The sequence below is a fragment of the Cynocephalus volans genome, chromosome 8 (genome assembly GCF_027409185.1).
Source record: "Cynocephalus volans isolate mCynVol1 chromosome 8, mCynVol1.pri, whole genome shotgun sequence".
In the NCBI taxonomy this organism is placed as follows: Eukaryota; Metazoa; Chordata; class Mammalia; order Dermoptera; family Cynocephalidae; genus Cynocephalus; species Cynocephalus volans.
This window is the reverse complement of record NC_084467.1, coordinates 12,178,019-12,200,652: the sequence shown is the minus strand read 5'-3', so window position 1 is coordinate 12,200,652 and position 22,634 is coordinate 12,178,019. Positions and strand designations below refer to the sequence as shown.

The window sequence follows — 22,634 nt, the reverse complement described above, 5'->3', positions numbered from 1 at the left end:
TGGACCTTGAAACCACTCTGAGTGCCCTCCCATCTCCACGAGTGCTGTTTTTCAACCTTTCCCTTAATACTCCCACTTTTATTCTCCACCAAAATTTGATGCCTCTGCTATTCAGAGAAATTAAGGCACAAAAGAAAATCAAGTACATCAAAGGTTCACCCTAAGTTCTTTATTCAATGAACTCCTAGTAACACCTACTGAGGGACCACTAAGGCATAAAACTTGAGCCCTGATTTTACATTTACAGTTCTCAAGAACAGGCTTTGAATTTACTTTGTTAAGAGGAATTGGCATTAATTCTCAGGGAAAAAAAGCTATTTTTATTTTATGGAACTCAACATGAAAGTTAACATTCACCTGCTAGGAAGGGAAAGTCTTGATAACTCTGTCTTTTTAGTTCAGCCACAGACTATATACTAAGTTATCAAATCCAGAGGAGAAATTTGGCTTTTTGGTGAGTACTTGTGCTAGAGAATGGCAGAAAGCATAATCCAGTTATTTCCTCTTATGATGCATTGCAATGGGAAGTTTGAAATATGCAGTTCAATCATCCTGCTCACCCTCAGGTGAGCAAACAGGTGGTAAACAGGTAGGAAAAGGCAATCAGAATGCACTTCAACTCTCTGGGCCAGTTATTTGCAAGGCTGTTTGTTATACACATGGTGTGATAAAAGCCACCAGAAGTGAAGAATATGTCTGTAGATATAAAAATTGCTTGCTTTTTAATCTATGTAAAACTAACTTTGTCAATCACCATATCTATGTGATAGATCACATATGTGTATATATAGATATAGATTAGATATAGATATAAGCTGAAAAGTTAAACCAACTAAATTTTTATGGCTTTCACTAGAGTAGAATGCTGTATTAAGGGAAAAACAGGCAGATTCCACATTAACTGGTTATCATAAAATCAATGATGTAAAGTCTCATATTCCATTTCTATGTACCCTCTTGCTAGAAAAAAAATGCTTTGGGAAAAAAGACCCAGGGTTGTATCTCCCTTTAGTACATATGGAAAGGAGCTTTAGAAAGTGCTGTAGGCTGCAAGTTTTAACACACACACACCATCTATCCAGCTTCCTTTGCCAAGCAAAGGGTTATCTTTATATGTTAATAGCTTAAGCCCAAACTGTGGAATGAAGGCTATTGACTATCTGGAGGCCTGAACAGATACGACTGGAAATAGCTATTTTTTTGGAAATAGCTCTTAACATAAATGAGCAAAATCTATAGCCTATCTATAGCTGTCTGGTTACCAAGCACATCCTTCTACACAGAAACCAACAAGAGAAACGGCACAGGTTATACAGGAAAATCCTCTCCTTTCTTTGGTGAATAAACAGAGACCACCAGTGGAGGTAAGTGCTGACCACAGAACTGCCCCCTATTGCTTATGGTAAAGGAGCTGTCCAGTAAAGCTGCCCATTACTAATTATGGCCGGTTGTTATCAGTTGTGTTGACAACCAGAGTAGTTCACAATGATTTGCTCTCATTCTTAGAAGTCAATTTATAATATCTGCACTTCTGGAGTTCTCAAAGTGTTAAATATTGAATAAAAACTGACAATGAAGGTTGACTAGTGTAATATTCCTTAAATACCCTTCGTGTTCTAGAACTGCTAAAGTATTGAAAATCCTAACAATGTTGACAACTTAATTTTTATATAAATGATGAAAAGGAAGTAAGATTTTAAAAATCAAAAGCGATAATATGTTGGAAAAAAAAATGACAAAAAGGAACAAGGATATTTGGCAAGTGGGTTAAGCTCATTCAAAGTATTCCTAACAAGGATTCAAACCATCCTCTGCTACCAAAAAAAAAAAAAAAAGAAAAAAAAAATTCCTAACAAGAATACGTGTACAACTATAGGCCTATTCAATTTCCTCCTAAAAATAAATATACAAACACATACATAAAAAGCTATTGTTATGAAATCTTTTCCAGACTGATTTTATGTATCCCATATTGGACCGTTTCCGAACCTCCACGTTGTGAAAGTTCAATGGCCATGCTGCTGAGCAGTGTGCCAAAGTCGCTCTGCTCACACAGAAAACTGTAAGGCCCATCTTCACACAGGTGGTCTTTTAGGAGGAGTTTATTGTCATTGATAAGAGTTCCCCACCCACCCCACCCCATGGCCCCCAAAATTTATAAACTTATAATACATTCCCAAACCACCACCCATAAAGCAAATACAGGGCCACATTGCATTGCTACTAGATTTTTCTTCAGTCATAGCACCAACTACTTAATTACAATCACAGCTCTACGAGTTGGTTGACAGAAATCCTGTAAGTAGTTTCCTAGTGCATCTTACATCTTTGGTGTAGGGCAGGCAAAAGGGTCTACAACACGTAATTGTCTAAAAGAACATCTTAAAGACAACCTGGCTAACCTGTTCTGAGCGCCCTCTGGAAAGTGGTAAACTACAACTCCTCCGTCAACCATTTCCTAACTTCAGGAAGGATCATGATGAATCTATGTGACTTGCCATCACATCACTAACGTCCTGTAGTACACATACAAACATCATAGTTAAGAGAAAGAAACAAGTTGGGATACGGTAGAAGAGAAATGTCTCTAAAATATCAAAAACTCCTGAGATATGAGCCTCCATTTTGATTGTGCTCAATGATTTAAATTTTGGTGGAAAGAACAAGGTTTCAAAGAGTCAGACTTTAGACAAAATCATTTAACACTAATTTCAGAAATCACTCTCGAAACTTCTGTTTCAAACATGTTGCAAACTATAACTTGGAATCAGGAATTCTTTTCAATAAAACCAAGATTTCAGATTCCTTCTAGGTACCTAAGAGAGCAGTTTATTTTCCAGGAAAGAATTATCTAAAACCTATCCAATAGGATTATTGCACAGTGGGGCCCACAGGACAATGATTTCCAAGGGCTAGTCCTTATATAAAAAAAGGCCACAATAAATACATCTATATATTATGCCCCACTCTAACTTGACATGGTAAACACAAATATAATGAATTTTGCTTAAAAAAGAAACTCCTGAGGAAAGAAAGAGATGGAAAACTCTACCAAGGCCACTTGAGTCAGAAACTGTAATTACTATTTCCACTGCCATGAAGGACAGTCAGCAAACAGACCGACTGTCCAAGAACCAAGATGAACCAGGGACAAGGTTATCACACTTCAGTATTTCACTCATCTCACAGCTCACACTGAGCTTTTAAAGAACTTCCTAGTACAGGATGAGTTTAGAAAGGAAATAAGCTGGCAAAAAACTCATTAGCTGAACTTAAATTCATTAAAGTCATTAAAAGTTGAGGTGTTATCAATGAGATGCTAACAAACCCAATCTCTAGTAAATTCCAGTGTTCAGGCCATTACTTTTCAATCACAGTTCTTGACATTTGCAAATGGAACTATGGTTATTTTTTTTTCTTTTTTAATCTGGGTAGCACCATGTTTCACTCTAATGTTAATTCCCCACAACATTCAACCCAACTAATAAAAGATATTTGGCGATTCATGCAGCAGCCTGTGATGAACAAAGTAGTCCAAGTTTTAAATCCTCCCACCACTCACCCTATGAAAATGTCAAATCCTAAGCACACAAATAAAAACATACTACTTTATGTTATTCAATTATTCTTCAATTTCCTGTTATAAATCAATTAATCATAATACACAGAGCACTGGGTATAATTCCAAACACCAAACTATGTGGTCAATAGTTTCTAAACTGACAACTGAGTCAACAAGCCAAACCTTGCCTACTGCACAGACACACAGCCATGATGTGAAGTTGATCTGTGTTTTGCCGCATGGGTGGTGGGATTTCTCATGGCTTCTGCTTTTCAAAAGCATTCACTCTCATTCTAAAATGGTAATGCTATACACAAAACCTTCCATTTTATTCCAGAATACATTGTCTCAATGAGAATAAAAAGCTTTTGTACGCACATACTGCCAAATACATTAAAAAAGGCCCAAATTTTAACAAGTAGAATAGACAAATTCACCAGACAAGAGATCATAAATGATTACTTTGGCCGAAAAAAATCTTTAAAAAAAATCTGGCTCAACATTCTGCTTGCAGGTTTCTACATATATTGTATATGTGGTGAGTGTGCATATGTGTGTATTTAGAGAGAGCTTTTTTTAAGGGAATGGAGTATGATCTAGTCCACTTTCCGATAGTTACGTAGGAACTACAATGTTCTTTGCCAGCAAAACAAGAAGTGCAAGGTCTGCATTTCCACCAACTCGATGCAAAGCCCCAAGAGCTTCCTGCAAAGTAAAGCCGGCACGGAGAATCCGGTCAATATCTGTAGCAGGAAAAATTAATCGTGGAAGAATGGAGGGACTTGATGATGAATGGCTGACAGGTGATTCAAATTCAAGAAATGGCCTTGCATCCTCAGGATAGACATTTTCTCTGGTTTCAGGCCTGTCTATTATTGGATTCTGTATGCACTGACCCAAGTCTTTAACCAATATGAAACTGGATGACAAAGACTTAGTTTGCTCAGAAGTCTGACTCAGTGCATCCTTCTCACCTGCTAAAATTCTGGGTGAAATTTCTACACCTAAGGTGTGGCGTAATTGATCAGACATTTTAGCTGAGGTTTTAGTGACAGAACTGCTCTCGCTTACTGATTCCCTAGATTTGGGGACACCTTCCTTATCAGTTGACAGGCCATCATCTGGACCCCTGCAGTTAATATTTTCTACATCTTCAATTCCAGTGCCAGGGAAAGTCCCTGTTGATTTTTCTGTCTTCACTGATACAGATGTGGCTTGAGGAAAGGAGACTTGTGGACACTGCTTATCCCGGGTAAAATGCTCATCTGGGGTCCACCATTCAGAAAGGTCCTTACTGCCTGTTTGGCTCTCAGCTACTGTTTCTGATTGACAAATAACTTCTTCAGATGTATTTTCTGAAGCTGGCTTCCTACTAATAACCAAAAGTTCATGAAGTTCTTTCAAGGCTGCTGTTATAGATGAACAAGATTCTTCTGTTGACTCTACAGAGGGCTGACAGCTACCACTGAGACTTAAAGGTGGGGAGTAACTGCCATGTTCTTTACTTGTTTCAGACATTTCGACATTACTTTCTGGGGGCTGTAAATCCTGAGTGGAAATGGAATTACTCAAAATCTCAGATGAAATGTTACATTTCGATGTTTCTACTTCCATCAAGGGATTATCTGAAGTGAGATTAGATGCACCAATGTTCCTGACATTGGCATTCTGATTGCCTGATGAATTAAGCACAGCAACGAGGGACTGGTCAACTATATCTATTTCCATAAGTGTTTCTGAATTCGAGCAGCCAAAGCATCCTGAAGGTAGAATACTTTTCTCTGTACTTGGAAGATCCACATTCTGCTGTAGTCTATCTTCTCCTTTCATCGTAACTTCCAAATCAATACTTGGTTGGTTCTGTTGCCTTTCTCCAGAAAGTTCAAGGTCTCCTATGTCACAAAGATGTTCTAGGTCACATGGAACATTGTTTTGTACAGCCTCATGCTGTTCATTCCCTGGTTCTTCGTGCTGCTGAAGGCCATTCACTTGACTCAGGTTCTGATTTTCGGTATGCCCACCCTTTTCACTTAGAAACACCTCTGGTTCATGCACCTTAGTAGTTGTGACAGATAAACTAGCTTCCTGCCTTGTGTGAAGAAGAAACTTGAGGCCCTGGGTGCTTCTTTCAGCAGATTTCTCCAGATTACCTGCAACAACTGCTTCTTCAAATGAATTCTGCAAAGGCATAGCTGGACTCTGGTCTGCTGAAGAAGCATGATCAAAAAGATCCTGTAAAGGAAGATGTTCTTTCTCTTTAGAATTTATCTGGAACTCAGCTGAAGCCTTCAAAGCCTTCACAGCATTAGGTTTGATGCTATCTGGGTCACTGGGCTTGATAGGGCAGACTGAAGCAGAGACAGAGTGAGCAAGACTCATAGGATTACCAATCTCAGGACTCTGTCTTAAAGAATGGGCTGGATGGTTAAATCCATCTGAAGTTGGTAATGATGACATTCCCAGTGAGGTAGATTCTTTACCACTTTTCTCTATATGGAACAAAGGGGAAAGAAAGATTAATTAGCAGGTAACAAAGGCTTCTAAATTATCAGAGGAGACAAATTTAAACAGGATAAAAAAAAATCAGGTCCTTAAACTTTGGTTTCTCTCATACTCACATTTTTTTTTTTTTTGATTTAAAAAAAAACAAGAATCTTTCTCATTGTGGTAGACAACTTAACATCACAGTATCAGAATAAGAGGTAGGCATGTTCTTAATAAAACATGCATATTGTAATTCAATATCGTACCATTAACACGCATTCACATAAGGCTGGGTTAGTGCTCAGGGCTGAAGGACATTTACGTATCTTTTTTCCCAGTATGTCCAGAGCTCTAGAATAGTTTCTCCAAGTGTGTTTTCTCTACCACTAAAATCACCTGCGATGCTTGTTAAGCATGCAGACTCTGAAGTACCATCCTTGAGAGTAAAGCCAGGAATATGTGTTTTCAATAAGCTCCTCAGGTGATTCTTAAGCACATTACAGATCTTCGGAATCTTTGGACTAGAATGATTCTCATGCCAGTGCACTTTTCATGTTTCAAATGTGAACACTGAATTTATAAATAAGAAGTCTAAAACCAGGTATACCTGGGACAAAATAAGAATATATGTAATGCTCAGGGACTTCCAGAAGAGAGAGAAACAAACATTCTACCTATTTTATTTCTAGCCCAGCTTTACAAAAATCACTGTTTGAGCATCTAATTCAGAGAACAAAGGTAAAGCTAAAGATCAAACAGATTAAATCCCTATCATGATCCTATCAAATGATGCAGCTTAAAAGGTTTATCAGTTATTTTTATTACATTAATAGAGTACAACTAAGTTAAGAACATTGAAGTACTTTAAGGGGAGGGGAATAGGGGGCAATGGAGGAAGACAGTTCATAACAGTTTTTCAATAACTAAATTCATTGCAACTTAATGACCTCTCAAACAAGATGGCAGACTTAAACACTTGCTAAATGTAAACATCATGATGATATCATTAAACATCAGTTTCAACATTCCTTTTGCCACTGATCCAGTTAAAAATTGGTTTCTATGCACTCACTCTAAGATCTTTAATTAAAAGTCAAAAGGCTGGTAAAAATGACTTCACAATACAATCTATTAGGGAAGATGCAACTCGGATGCTTCATGCTGAATGTTAACACTCAATGTGAGGGCTTAATTTGAATTAGGAAGTCATACAGTAATGCAGTTATGATTGAAACAGCTATAAATCATTCTAATCAAACACTGGTTAACAGCACGAGAAGATAAAGCACTATGTCAGGAAGCAATTAACTTCTTATGAAACAATCTTACCTTACTATAGTTTAGAGGTAAACAGGAAAACAGTATTTGTTTCAGTTTAAACTATATCCACTAGAGTCTAGAAACAGCTATTAGTTTTACTTATCAATCCCTAAGGCTGACTTAGGGTCAATTCTGAACTAATGCTAACAGAAAAAATGCACTGTAATGAAATATCCACGTTAGCAACATAGAGAGGTATGGTAATGGCCTTCTGGCACTGAAACGCCAGTTATAAACAACCAAATGAGGTCAAGGTGAATGCGGCCTCAATGGATTTTGTACTCACTATGAAAGCAGCATATAGTCCTCATGCAGCTGAGATGGCAGTTTCACTGACCTAAGTCCTAAATGTAAGGAGGACTGGGTCAGCACTACAGGATGATAGGAGATAAGGATAATGGATATTAAGAATAATTAAATTATATCTGCTTTTATCCCATCCTTACAAGGAAAAAAAAAAAAAGAAAAAATAAATTAAATGCTATGTATCTAATTACAACCAGCCTGCAAACATCTATAAAGTCCTAGGTTGGTAGTTTAAAATATCACCTTTCCTCCTCTTGATGAATCAGCCAATATACTCAGGCTGACATTTACCGTATTTATATCACAGGGAAATGGAAGTAGAGTACCTCCCAGGGAAAATCTGTCAGGCCAGGGACAGAAGGAAAAGCAAAGTCTCAGCTTTTGTTGTTGGAAGATTAAAATATAAGTCCTGCCTATGTTATTGACTCTATGACCTAGACAAGTCACCTGGCCTAAGTTCCTATTTCTTCTTCAAAGAATAAAAATTTCTGCCCCTCTATAACTCTAGGTAGTCATGTGCCTTATGTGAAAAAAGAGCTTTCAGTTTTTCAGAGGAAAGAGATTACGAAATCCATAAAAGCAGTTACCTCCAATGACAAAGTGCTGTGATGCCAATATTCTTAATTTGATATTCATAATAGTCAGATGTGGTAGGTATGATGGACACTTTTTATTAGGATTTTTTTTCTCCCTTGGACTGTTCTAATAATTGATAAAAATTTAAACAGGAATTTATACTTATATATGTATGTATGCCAATATACGAATGTACATACAGGCTAGTTGTAACCAGATTAAACAAGGTGCAATGGTGAATGACAGAGGCTAACTTCCAAAACTGCTGCAGATATAGAGACTTTCAGACCAAAGATGACAACTGGATGGAAGGCTAAAGGTGGTGTCTATAAATACCTGGTCTGGGGCCCACTCCAGCTGCAGAACACACACACTACATGCATCATGGCTTCTGACGCTCTGTTTGAATTAGGAAACAGACAAGCAAACTTGGGTTAACAACGCAAACCACACAGCATGCAGGGTTATAGTCTCCACTCCTTTGCCATCTTTAAAATCAGGAACTGGTAGAGTCAAAATTGGGGAATGTTTCTGTAGTTTGGACATCTAAAGGTTTGTTGGTTGTTTCAATTCTCTCACAAAACATAAAGCAATGTGTCAACTTCAAAAGATTTTTAATAGAACTTGGAAAGAAATTAATTTTACAAATCTACACACAGAGAATCCATTGGCAAACACGTGAGACATGAAAAAATAGACCTATCAGATGGAATTACATAAGAAAATCTTCTAATAAAGTAAAGGTGAGTGAACATATATCTAACAGTCACTTTCCAAATTTCTTTCTCACTGGAGATTCACTTTTAGAAGAAAACAAACCAAACCTGATTAAATTCTATCCTGGTTTTATCTTCTTTACCTTTTAATCAGTTTTTAGAAAACATATCAGATAAAGCTCCTACTCCGAATTATTTTTCAATTGATAGAAAAGATAAAGATACTTTGATATGAAGTATCTACCAAAGAAACAGCTTTTACTAAAATACTTTTACCTACTGTGTCCAGAGTTTTGATTTTGATGATACTGGGAAGTTAATGTTCCAAACAAATAGGACCTGATGTTGCAGAATTATTTCACTATCTAAACATTACAAAAATTAGCACAAGCCATACATATCAGTAACAAAAGATTACATGAGTAAAAAGTCATTTCCTTTTAATCCTTTAAAATTGGTACATCTCCTTCACTAAGCCTGAAGACACCTGTCTGTGGCATCTATTTGAATCTCCTAAACTTTTTATTAAACTAAGGTAATTACTCAAAGAGAATAACTGTCCCTAGTAGGTTAGAAAACATTGCTATCATCATTGCTATCATAAGCTAGTGTTTCCGAAATAATAGCACAAAGACTGTATTAAAAAAAAAAATTTTTTTTTTCACAAAATGGCAATATATCCTCTTATTAATACATAGTACTATGACTAAGATGACAAATTACCCCCAAAATGAAAAACCTTGTTAAGTAGGTATGTCAAACTTATTCATGCTTATCTTACTGGGAAGATTAAAACTATTTAAGTTAAAAAAATAAATAAATGTACTACTCCAAAAGCAAAAAAAAACAACTATTAAGGTAGGCTCTCCCTGTGTTGTTCAAAATTCTCCCCTTCCTACAAAATACATAAGTCACAATCAGAACTGTATTTTATATGTAAAGTTGAGCCCAAAGGTGATGGAGTAGATTTTGAACAAGGCCAGCTTAGAAAACTCCATCTGTTATCTATACCTATTCTAAACAGGCTCAAAGCTGAACATCTGAAGGGTTCTCCAGTAAAACAGTGGCACAACTTGGCTGCTTTTTTCTTTTAGTATTTTTATTTCATTTTATTTTTATTTTTTTGGCTGCTTATTTTTAAAGCTCACATCTCTTTTGTCTTTAGGGGAAAGCTATTTTTTGAACTTGTAACTCATACATTTTACTGTACTAGAAAAAGTGATATGTGATATTAGTCATACTGATGAATAATTCCAGCTTAAGACGTTAAAATAACCCAAACTTAAAAGTTAATTCTTTTCAGCTTCTAGAAAATGCATCCCAGAGTCACTGTTCTATAACAAATAAGCGATTTCAGCAAAACTGTGTTGCTCCATTTTATCCAGAAAACTTGGCTCTGTCTTTAGATGTAAACAGGTTCCAACAATTGAGACTTAGAAAAAAGTATTAAGGGGCTGGCCTATGGCTGACTTGGGAGAGTGTGGTGCTGACAACACCAAGTCAAGGGTTAAGATCCCCTTACCGCTCATCTTTTTTAAAAAAGAAAAAAGTATTAAGTAACCCGATTTTAATATTTTGTATGTTGTAGGGCTGGCCAGATAGCTCAGCTGGTTAGACCATGGTGTCGGTAACACCAAGGTCAAGGATATGGATCCCCATACCAGCCAGCCATCTGGTGTATATATATATATATATCCCTCCCCCCCGAAAAAAAAAAAAATACACACACACACACATATACATTGCAACAGGCCAGTATAGGGATCCAAACCCATGACCTTGGGGTTATAAGGCTACGCTCTAACCAAATGAGCTAACCGGCCAGCCCCTGTATATATACTGTTCTAATATGACACCACTGTGACCTCAGTAACAGCATAAAATACTATATTTTCATTAATGTTCAATTATGCTTTTATTGTTGGTTCTTCTGTCTTTGGTGGAAGCACTTGCAGTAAATATTTTAAAAGTTAGGGCTGCTTAGTCACAGTGACAATGTTATCCTTCAAAATAAATTGGCCAGGGCTGGCCAGTTAGCTCAGTTGGTTAGAGTGCTGCCTTGTAATACTAAGGTCAGGAGTTTGGATCCCCGTACTACTGGCCAGCCACCAAAAACAAAACAAAACAAAACAAAACACACAAAATAAAAGAGCCTAAGAAAAGAAAAGAAATTTTCAGAAAAATACCGCTAAATTCAAAAGTGAGTGTCTACTTACTTACTGTTATAACTTTGTTTAGTAAAAAAACAGGATTTTTTTTTTTTTAGAAAGCCTAACAAAAAGTTTAGGCTTCCTAAAAAATGTCTAAGCAAGGGCAGACCCATGTCTCATTACGGAGAGCGTGGTGCTGATAACACCAAGGCCAAGGGTTCGGATCCCTATATAGGGATGGCCGGTTAGCTCACTTGGGAGAGCGTGGTGCTGACAACACCAAGTCAAGGGTTAAGATCCCCTTATCGGTCATCTTAAAAAAAAAAAAAAAATGCCTAAGCAACTAACTCCCCAATCTATCTTGTACATAGAAATGGATTGTTGTTTCTTGATCTGCTGGAACACAAAGTTTTCCTCATTGTATTAAGAGATGAGAGGAGGAGGTAAGAAGACAAACAATGGACACAACTACTACTGGACAATGAGACTGATTACACACTGGAAAGGTCCCTACCTCCTCTAATGCTCACACTTCCCTAGCTCACCCACCAATAACGCAAGTATTATTTAAGAGCTTGGCCATTCCAAATACCTGCATCCTCTGCTGATTTTTTAAGGGCTTCTACTAATTCTTGGTCTGCAATCTCTTCTGGCCGCATGTCTTCTCGCCCAGCCCCATATGCCAACCGGGCACACTCTGGTAGCTCTCCCTCAGGAAGGAAGGTGGTCTGTGAGCCTGTGGTGCCGATCACAAGCACATTTTTCTTGAGGTCGATGGAACACTTAGAAGAAAGAAACCAAAGAATGATAGCAAATAAAATGCCATGCAGAAAAATTATGATCATGAATTTAAACTCCATTCACAAAGAGCAACACTGACAGGGAAAGAGATGGTTCAAAAAACTTTATCTGAGAGTATTTACACTTTAATCTGGGTAATACTGTTAATTTAGAATTGTTTTTCAATATTCAGAGTTTATAACAGATATACATATACATTTTTTTTAAATGACTGGTAAGGGAATCTTAACCCTTGACTTGGTGTTGTCAGCACCATGCTCTCCTAAGTGAGTTAACCGGCCATCCCTATATAGGGATCCAAACCCATGGCCTTGGTGTTATCAGCACCACACTCTCCCAAGTGAGCCACGGGCCGGCCCCTCAGAATAATCTTTTTATAATATAGTTTACATTTATTTGTCTTTACAACATCTGTTCATCTCTGATCATAAATTTAATACCATGTTCACTGTCCAAAATTTTGAAAAGGGCCAGGCATAATTAGCAGTCCCTGCTTTCAGAAACATACAATCAAGGTCAAGGGTTCCGAGATCCCCATCCCAGCCAGCCACTCCCCCCAAAGAAACATACAAATGACTTTTTCTTATAAAATTGAGACCATACTATTTATAGTTTTATATTTTGCTTCTTTTACTAATTATATAAAGTACAAGTTATATTTAAACTCTATGCCAATGTTCTTAAAAGTGTAGATGTGCCAGGCAATCTCTACAAAAGTATTATTTCATACTCAGGCTATTCTCCTTTTCCGTGCATTTTTATAACTACTTAATATAGAACAATTGTACACACAGATGATTTATATCTATAAAGTTGGAGGCTGCTGGTCTACACCATGACTAAACAGGGAAAGACAGTGACAAGTTAATAAATTATATTTTATTTATACATAGTCACTCAATCCTATTTAGAATGCTATATTTTATTATCAATAAGAATTCTTTTATTTTTTGGCGGCTGGCCAGTATGGGGATCCAAACCCTTGACCTTGGTATTACAAGGAAGCACTGTAACCAACTCTAACCAGCCAGCCCAGCAAATTCTTTTACAGGAATTTAATATTAAGAAAAAAAAAAGTAACATAAAAATCTTGACTAGATATGAAACCCTACTGTGAAAACTTTTTATTACGCAGTAGACACTAACTGCTTCTTCAATGAGGGGGATATATCTTAAATTATTAGGCTTCAGAGCAGAAATATGAATATCACCACAAATTATTTGCAAATTGTTTTCCCTGTACTAAATAACAATTTTCATTCTCAACATATTATACCTTCCTTAGAGACAAGGTTTTTTTCCCAAGTACCTAAGAATTATTAAAGATTTACTAAACTTAGGGGCTAGCCACTTAGTTCAGTTGCTTAGAGCACAGCCCTTATAACACACCGTCAACCGGCCAGCTGCCATAAAAAAAAAAGTATCCGATCACAAGATTTACTAAACTTACACTTGCAGTAAATCACCAAAAAACTACTGGAGTTCTGATCAGAATCTTAAAATTACACAAAGGAACCAAACTTCCCATTATAATCGCAAAGCAGGTGGCAAGATTTCAGATTTACAGAGAGATTTCTGTTTATTTTATTTATTTATTTTTTTGTCTTTTTGTGACCGGCCGTACTGTGCTCAGCCACTGAGCGCACCGGCTATCCTTATATAGGATCTGAACCCGCGGCGGGAGCACTGCTGTGCTCCCAGCGCGGCACTCTCCCAAGTGCGCCTCAGGGTTGGCCCTCTGTTTATTTTTTGTATTTTCTATTTTTATTGATACATCATTATTTCCTTGCATGACAACATAATTAAGGACATTTCCATGTTTGAAGTCACACTTCTTTGTTTTGTAGTATAAGTAGCCAATAGAAATGATGCAATAATAACCATGTAACATACAAAGAGCAAATGCAAAAAGAAAGTTAAGTTCTTTAATTACCTGATGCCGTTTAAGCATGTCCAGTCCCAGAAGCATGTCCATAGGCTGTTCCTCAAGAATAGAGAAGGAACATGCCAAAAAATCACCTTCAATTTGAACCTGAGCTAAAGCACAGGAAGAAGAGGAGGTTACTGATTGCTGTGGATTGATTGAATTGTGTCCCCAAAGTTCATATACTAGAGTGTTAATTCTCACTGTAACTGTTGAGGGTGGGAAATCCTATTATGGTAACTGAAGGTGGGGCCTTGAAGAGGTGATTAGATTGTAGGACCATGCGTAGTGAATAAATTAAAAATGGTGGTCACACATGTGGTTCTGAGAGCTTTAAAAGAAGAGCACATGACATGTTAGTCTCTCTCTACTCAACCACTTTCTGCCATGTGAGACCCCCGGGTCACTGTTGCTATCACCAAGGCCTTCACCAAATGTGTTCCCTGGACTTTGGACTTCCCAGCCTCTAAAACTGTAAGCAATAAATTTCATTTTGTTACAGATTACCCAGTTCTGTGTATTTTGTTATAAGCAACAGAAATGGACTATCACACTGATGTTTACTTCAAAAGCTCCAGACAAGCTTTGGAAATGTGCTTAGCATTCTGTGCCTTGCTTCCTGCCATCAATCAAAGCCTAGGCAAAGCATGCAAAGAGGTGAGTTAAGTATAAAAATCAGGTAAGATCAATGATCAGTTTAAAAGCTAATGAAGGCACCAGCTCATAAAGTGGGTCAGGTAAAAATGCTATCCAGAATACCTGGCTTGACATTTGATGCCATTAATACACATGCTCAGCTGGTAAGGAAAGTAAACATTAAAGGATTTAAAAAAGAATAGGGTGAATTCCTCTAATATTAGCCACAACTTGCTTCCTGTACACTTACAAAAGATTTTCTAAAAGAGAAATAAAACCTGAACACCTTTAAGCTTTCCAATTAACCTCCAAAAAGAAAACTGTTTATGACTGCCTGCTATAATCAAGTTTCTATTTGCTAAACCAGAGACAATACCAAGGTCTAGGTTTGCTTGGAACCTCCCCACATTGCTTTTCTTCAAATATTCAGATTAAAAAAAAAAAAAAAACCTTTGTTATTATCAAACATACGTTATAAACAGAACTGTATGAAATATAGTATAATAAAGTACTTTTATTATACTATAAAGCACAAAAAAATAAATTCCCATGTATCTATTTTTCAGGTTAAAACACACAAAGTCTACTGTATGCCCTCCTCATCCTGACTTATTCTTTGCCTCCTTCAACCTTCCCAACTATCCTGGCTTTTGTGTTAATCACTCTCAACTTTTCTTACAGTTTTTACCAGTTTTGTGTATACTGCTAAGCAACATATTGTTTAGTTTTGTGTTTTTGAACTACGGCTCGCTTCTTTTACTCAAAAATTTCTTTGGGATATATCCTTATGGATGCATGTGACTATATTTCTCTCACTTTAAATCACACCTTAGAGTACTACAGCGTCTAATATATCACAACTGATTTATCCATTCTACTGCTACTGGACTTCTTGGGTAGCTTCGTTTCCACTGTTATAAGCAATGGGATCATCACCATTCCTGTGCACATGAGTCTCTCTCAGGTCTATTCTAGAAAGTGCAGTCACAGGGTTCTAGGGGATATTATGCTCAACTTTGTTGGGCAATGCTGAATTATCTTCCAAAATGTTTTCAGCAATGTACAAGAGTTCCCACTGCTCCATATTCTCACCAACGTGAACTCTCACCAACTGGATTTTAAATCTTTGCTAATCTGGCAAGTAATATTGCATTTCTCTGATTAATAATGAGGTGAAGCAAATTTTCATATATTTATTAACCATCTGGATTTCCTCTTCAAATGCCTGTTCAAGTATTTTTATAAATTTGTATACTGTCTTTCTTATTGAGTTGAAGGGGACACACACCACACCCACACCCCCATTCACCCACATACACTCTGAATATGGGTCCTTTATTAGTTAGTTGTATGTGCTCCTAAAGTTATTTCCCAGTTTGCGTTTATTCACTTTCTTTCTTCCTTTTCTTTTTTGGCAGCTGGCCGGTATGAGGATTCAAACCCTTAACCCTGGTGTTATAACACTGCGCTCTAACCAACTGAGCTAACCGGCTGGCCCCTCTTCACTTTCTTTCGATAAAAAGTTCTTCATCTCAGGCCGGCCCATGGCTCACTTGGGAGAGTGCGGTGCTGATAACACCAAGGCCACGGATTTGGACCCATACAGGGATGGCCAGTTAGCTCACTGGGAGAGCGTGGTGCTGACAACACCAAGTCAAGGGTTAAGATCCCCTTACTGGTCATCTTTAAAAAAAAAAAAAAAAAAAAAAAAATTCTTCATCTTGGTTCAGATCCCCATACTGGCCAGCTGCCAAAAAAAGAAAAAAAAAAAAAAGCTCATCTTAACGTGGCCAAATATATCAAATTATTTCTTTAATATCTTTTAAAGGACTCCTTTCCTTTGCAATATATTCTTCTACATTTTCTTTTAAAAGCTTTGACTTTGCCTTTCACATCTAGGTCTTTAATCTGCCTTGAAATGACTTTTTGCATGTGGTATGAGGCAGGGTCCAATTACCAAATCAGTTCTCCACAAGGATACCGAGTTGTCCCAGCAGCATTTCCTGAAACTTTCCTGTAAGACTTCCTCTCTCATTTATGAAGGTTCATAAAAGTGTGGGTCTGTTTATACAGATATCTTCCAGACAGTTTTGTCTGGTCTTGATATCTAGAAGGGGAAGTTAGTCTAGACTGTCTTGACAACTCTAACAAGGGGCCCATACAAAATTTAAAATCAGCACATTGTCTCACCAAAAAAATCTACTAGGATTTTGATGGCACTACAATGACTCTGTAGATGAATGTGGGAGAATTACCACCTTCAACATACTACGTCTTCTAATCCATAATGTAGGTCTCTTTTCATTTAGATTTCCCTTATTGTTACAAGGTTTTCTTCATGCCTATCATAGCCAAAGTTGTAAAATGGTACACCTTGTCTATCCACAAGGAAGAACACAAGGGAATGGTACATATTTTGTCTCCTTCTATTATTTTTTCACTTAAAACCAGGAAAAATCTGAGAACTTAGCTTCTGAAGCAACCAGTTTGTGGTATTCCTGCCCAACACTCAAATTTTACTGTTTAGGAAAGTATGAGAATAAGGTATCCAAAATACCCTTATGTCATGCAAATCAATAAAAGAAACACAAAGACCCTAATAAATAGACAAATATATTTCAAAAGAAAGGAAGAAAGAAAAGGGAAAATGGGTAGAAAAACTATCATTTGCAATGAAAGAAAAATAACTTACAATAAGAAACCACTTTTTATTTGCAAATTTAAGGGGAAAACTAAGAACAGTTAATAGTATAGGACATTAAGATGAATATTCATTCAGTGCTGGATAAACCAGATTGGTACAAGTTAGCAATATATCAAGAGGTTTAAATTATTCATTAACTGTTGATTCAGTAGTTTCACTTACGAAAATCTCGACTAAGGAAAACAAATCAAAATATGCACAAAACTACAGAAAAAAAAAAACAAACCTGACACATTATAATGACAACATATCGGGGAGAAAACATATCTCAAAAGTTGCTCATTAAACCCATATAACAGAATGCTATGCATTTATTTAAATGATGCTTATGAAATTTAAAGTGGCACTTGGTAAATGCTATGAATGTTACTTTTTCTTAAAGCTGAGTATAACATTTTATACATTATATAACCATCTTTACAAGAAAAAATGCACAGAAAAAAGACCAGAAGGAGATATACCCAAATGATACTGGTAGTTGATTCTCCCTAAAGCAATTTAAGGGATTTTAGCTTTTTCTCACATTTCTGTACTTTCAAAGTTCTCTACATTGAACGTCAATTAAATAGATAATGAAAGAAAACAAAAACAACAATCTTGGGCTGACTGGTTAGCTCAGTTGGTTAGAGCACAGCCTTACAACCAACCCCAAGGTTACAGGTTTGAGCCCGTACTGGCTAGCTGCAAAAAAAAAAAAAAAAAAAAAAAAAAAAGATGTTTAGGCTGGCTGGTCTGCTCAGTTGGTTAGAGTGTGGTGTTCATAACACCAAGGTCAAGGGTTCAGATCCCCTTACCAGCCAGCTGCCAAAAATAAACTAAGTAAACAACAGTCTTGATTAGAGATGAAGGATTAAACACACACATTTATCTATTTTTACTCCTAAAAAATTATAATAAAGTTTTATGTTTTTTTCAAGGCACCAGTTCCTAAGGCTAAAATAGTGGAAGACAGAATAGAAACAAAATTTTGGAACTAAAAAGCAGATGACAATGAGGAAAACTGAGAAGCAACCCAATTTACATCACAGAACTCCTAACAGGCCTAGGAAATGGTCACAAGAACCTCTGCAATCGGGAGCAGAGGTAGGCCCAAAGCAGGAAGACTGATTCCAAGTCTGCTTAGGCATAGTTAGACCTTGGGGTATCTCTCTCTGCACTCTTCTTGGCCAGGTGACCCTTCACCCCAGCAGCAGACTAGAGGCTTATTTTCTGGAGAAGGTGAAACAAAAGCTCTCTTAATAAAGGTGGGCATGGAAGAAGACAGGGACAAAACAATAAGCACCTGATTGAAAACCAGGGGAGTGAAAGCTTACTGAGACTCCAGCCTTTTTCTCCCTGCTAAATTCCAGACCTCCCTACACTGGAGACCTCAAGTGCCATGGTTGCCCCATCCAAGACACCTTCCAAACAGCTTTTTGGTGTCCCACTCTTTAATATGAACAGATGCCAAGGATCACCAGACATTTTTGAAAACCACCTAAAATAAAATACAAATAAATATAAAATGTGACAGAAAGGATGGAATACAAACTTGAGGAAATCTCACAAAAAATCAGAACACAATGAAAGAAAGAGAAGATAGGAAAATTAGAAGACAAGTCCAACATAGGAGATTATCCTAGCTGAATAAGACATTCCAGAGGAGAGGAAATCATCATCAGAATAATTCAAGGGGGAAAAAAAAAAATAGAATAATTCAAGGAAAGTTCCCAGACCTGAAGGACATAAATTTCCAGATTTAAAAGGTCATCAAGCACCCAGTACAGTAGATAAAAAGAGATCCACATCCAAGTACATCAGAAGATCTACAAGCTTCAAAAAAAAAAAAAAAAAACTTCCACCTGAAGGTTCGAGAATCGGAATAGCACCCAGCTTCCCTACAGCAACATTAACAGTGAAAAGGTTAAGGGGCAAGCAATGCCTCAAAATTGTGAAGCAAAATGATTTCCAAGCTAGCCAGACTGGTAGATTGTAAGAAAAAAAAGACATGTTCAGAGATTTAAGGTCTCAATTTACTCCCATGCACCTTTTCTCAGGAAGTTACTGGAAGATGCACTCCAATAAACTGAGAAACAAGACAAAAAAGAGGAAGATATGAAATTCATGTAATTCAACACAAGACAGAGGAGAAAGGAATCTTCACAACAGCTGTGAAGCAGGCCTAGCTCAGAAAGAAGAATCTTTGAAAGGATAAAATGTGTAGAATACTTGATTTGCTTGAACATGTTTAAAGGAGATTTATATAACTAGGGAAGTGTTTGGGGATAAACAGCACATAACAAACCTAATGACCAAAAAAGGGCCAATTATTAATTCTGAGAAAAGAATTTACATAGTCATTTCAGTAAGCAGCAATATAAACATGTTATTCAGAAATATGGAGATAAATACCAAAAGAAATCAGCTAAAATAATTGAAAGGGATTATCTCTGGGAAGCAGGAAACAGATGTGTTTAGGAGACTAGTTTTTCTATAATCAGTAAAAACATATACACATATAACTTTGATAGAACATAGGATTTAAAATTCCTAGGAATTAGACTTGCTATATCTGATGTACCCAAATACAAAAGAAATTAAAAAACAAACAAAACAAAACAAAAAACACCCAAAACCTTAAAAACCCTACAAATTCCCTACAAAAAGACACCAACTCTTCCAGGGCCTTTGGCTCACCTAGATGTACCCTTCCAATAATCTTCTGGGTGCCCACTCCTTTAGCAATCCCTGCCCACCGACGGTCCACCAGTCTCATTATATTACATCTTTCTGCACAAGACTGGCTCATAATAGTCATCTGGGCACCTGGAGGGGGAGAGAAACATCAGATAATGAAAATGAAATCCACATTTGTGGCAAGACTCAAAATACTGCCCTAATAACAAGGCAGAAAGCTACTATACCTCAAAATTTTGGTTTCTATAAAATCATTCCTACATAGGAGGTGTCCTGTTCCACTTAATTCAACTTCTAGTTCCATACTAGAATCTAAAACATAGTGTGGAAACTTGACATTGAGGGAAAGAATATTTTGTTGCAACGTAGTAATGAAATACTTTAAAACTTTACCAAGAAAATGCAAAACTACCTGGGAAAGACCTCCCAAAAGTTCAAATGATGACCACTATATCTACATATGGCAATGTCAAATCAAGCACGACTTTACACGAAGAGCAGTTTTCACTGAATATCTCTAAGCATTTTATCAAGTTACTTATTTATTTATTTATTTTATGTGACGAGTAAGGGGATCGCAACCCTTGGCTTGGTGTCGCCCACACCGCGCTCAGCCAGAGAGCGCACCGGCCATCCCTATACAGGATCTGAACCCACGGCCTCAGCGCTCCCAGCGCCGCTGCGCTCCCAGCGACGCACTCTCCCGAGTGAGCCATGGGGCCAGCCCTTATCAAGTTATTTTTATTTCAAACTTTGGGACATTATAGTTCACAAGTTAAAAGACATATCCTGCAGTCTCCCCCAAAATTAGAAGTGGACTCCCCATATTCTGCTCCCTCAATTACACCCTCTTGTCCTTAAAGATGAGGGCATTTAGGGTGTTTTCTCTCCAGTTACATGTACTCAGCTGTAATCAACCTGTGTAGAAGACAAACACTTCTGTAATCTTTATCTACAGTCCTAATCTCTTTGTTAAACTCTAGTTCCACATTCCCATGTAGTGGGCATTTCTATCTCAAAGTCAACAGGTATAAAACTCTCCCCAAATCATTCTCTTTGGATTTTTCTGTCTTATGACAATGGAATTGTTTTCATGAAGTCATAAACCTGGGCACATTCACTTGAGTCCTTTCTTCTTAGCCTCTCTGCTCTCGAACTCTGTCCCAAACTTGTAAATGAGTTCTATAAAATTTCTGCTACTTCTGACCTTCCTTCTAACCTTAGCAATCAGGCTAGCTCACACCCTATCCCCATGCAAGTGAACAACTTTTCTGGCTTTCAAACAATTTTGTGGATGTATAATTTAAGGCAAAGAAATAGTTCTGATCCTTAGGGGTGCAGGATCCTAAAATATTACCTTCTTCAAATCACTTCTTCATCAGTTCAAAAGTCCTCAATGGATTCTAATCTTTATAAAATTAGTTTCAAACCACATCACAATAGCTTCACATCTCACCTCATCCAGGCCCCTGTTTATATCCATCCTCATATTCTGACTACTTTAAACCTTCCACTTGGCGGGAGGAATGTGTCCCTCTGCCTCTCACTCACTTTGACCCTCCTGTAAAGTATCTCCTCCCCTGCTTTCACTTTCTCTGAATTCCACCTATGCTTTAAGGCCAGCTCAAGATCCACCTCCTCCCAAACTGACTGCCCTTTCCCAGTGATCTCATCTTTCATTCAATTCCAACACTTCCTGTTCATATTACTCATTAGGTACCCTACACTTTATGGGCACTGAAAGCTCCTGGCATTTGAGAGGCAGGTTAGATTCAAGAAGGCCCAGAAATAATAAAGGGAAAGGGAACTTGGAAAGGCAACTGTCTCTTTTTTTCTTCCCTCCTCACTTTAATCCACAAAAGCTAGTTATTGCTGTAATGAAAGCAAGCAACCCAGACTGAGAAGGGCCCTTTCACAGCTCTCCTGCCTTTTCTCAAGCTTTGGATCAAAGCCTCAAACCTTTTGCCCGTGGCGGCACCTCAGTTCAAATGCCCTCTCTTTTGAGAAGACACTCCTGAGCACCCCAGTCAGAGTGAGAATGTGGTCTCTATGTCCATCCAACATTCACCTGATTTTTGTAAGGTGATGTAAGAGTTCTAGCATCAAGCAGACCTGGGGCTGAATTCAAAGTTCACCATTCACAAACTCTGTACACCTGGAAGTGACCTCACTTCTCTACATCTAAGTTTCCCTGCCTGTAAAATAGGAATACTAGTAGAACATTAGCTCAGAGAGATGTCCTGAGGATGAAATGAAATTGAATATGATATATATTAAGCACCTAGCAAGGGCTTAATACATGTTGAATATTTTATTAGGGTCTCGTACGTATTTGTCTCTCTCACTCATTCAGGAGCCTTCTAAAGTTCCAGTTAGTAAGTCTCAACCCTAAGAATTCAGCACAAGGCCCTGCACACAGCACTCAACAGACATTTAAAAACTGAGTAATCAGCAGATTTACTTCTCCCAGGAAAAGTATATGCATCTCAAGATACAAATTCTTTTTTTTTTTTTTGATGTGAGACCTTTACTAGTTATTTATTATTTTTTAACTTCTCAATATACATTGTAGTCGATTTTCACGACCCTTTATCCGTTCCTCTTCCCCCCTCCCTCTCTGAAGATACAAATTAACAACAGTTGAAACCTAGCATGTACTTAAGTATTTGCTGATGAACAAATGGAAGAAAATATTATTTCAGCAGGGGCTTTTTCTACTCTAGGAACTCACCCTATCTTACAGCTTTTAATGAGATACCCAGAATTAAGATGCATAAGA

At 37.3% G+C, this 22,634-nt stretch overlaps 1 protein-coding gene across 2 annotated transcripts in view; it reads right to left on the bottom strand.

The window, feature by feature from the left end:
• Nucleotides 1-2,148: 2,148 nt before the first annotated feature.
• The window catches only part of LOC134383180 (protein DDI1 homolog 2), a 39,585-nt gene continuing 19,099 nt past the window's right edge, over nt 2,149-22,634 (bottom strand). Inside the window, exons 6-9 of one of the 2 annotated variants that reach the window (XM_063104040.1) lie at nt 19,856-19,984; nt 13,849-13,952; nt 11,707-11,896; nt 2,149-6,051 (exon numbers count right to left, since the gene is read on the bottom strand). In XM_063104040.1, coding sequence (XP_062960110.1) covers nt 4,178-6,051; nt 11,707-11,896; nt 13,849-13,952; nt 19,856-19,984 — 2,297 coding nt within the window. In that variant the 3' untranslated portion in view covers nt 2,149-4,177. Of the gene's footprint in view, nt 6,052-8,584; nt 8,648-11,706; nt 11,897-13,848; nt 13,953-19,855; nt 19,985-22,634 lie in introns of those variants that run through there. The other variant, XM_063104041.1, reaches the window with a different exon arrangement.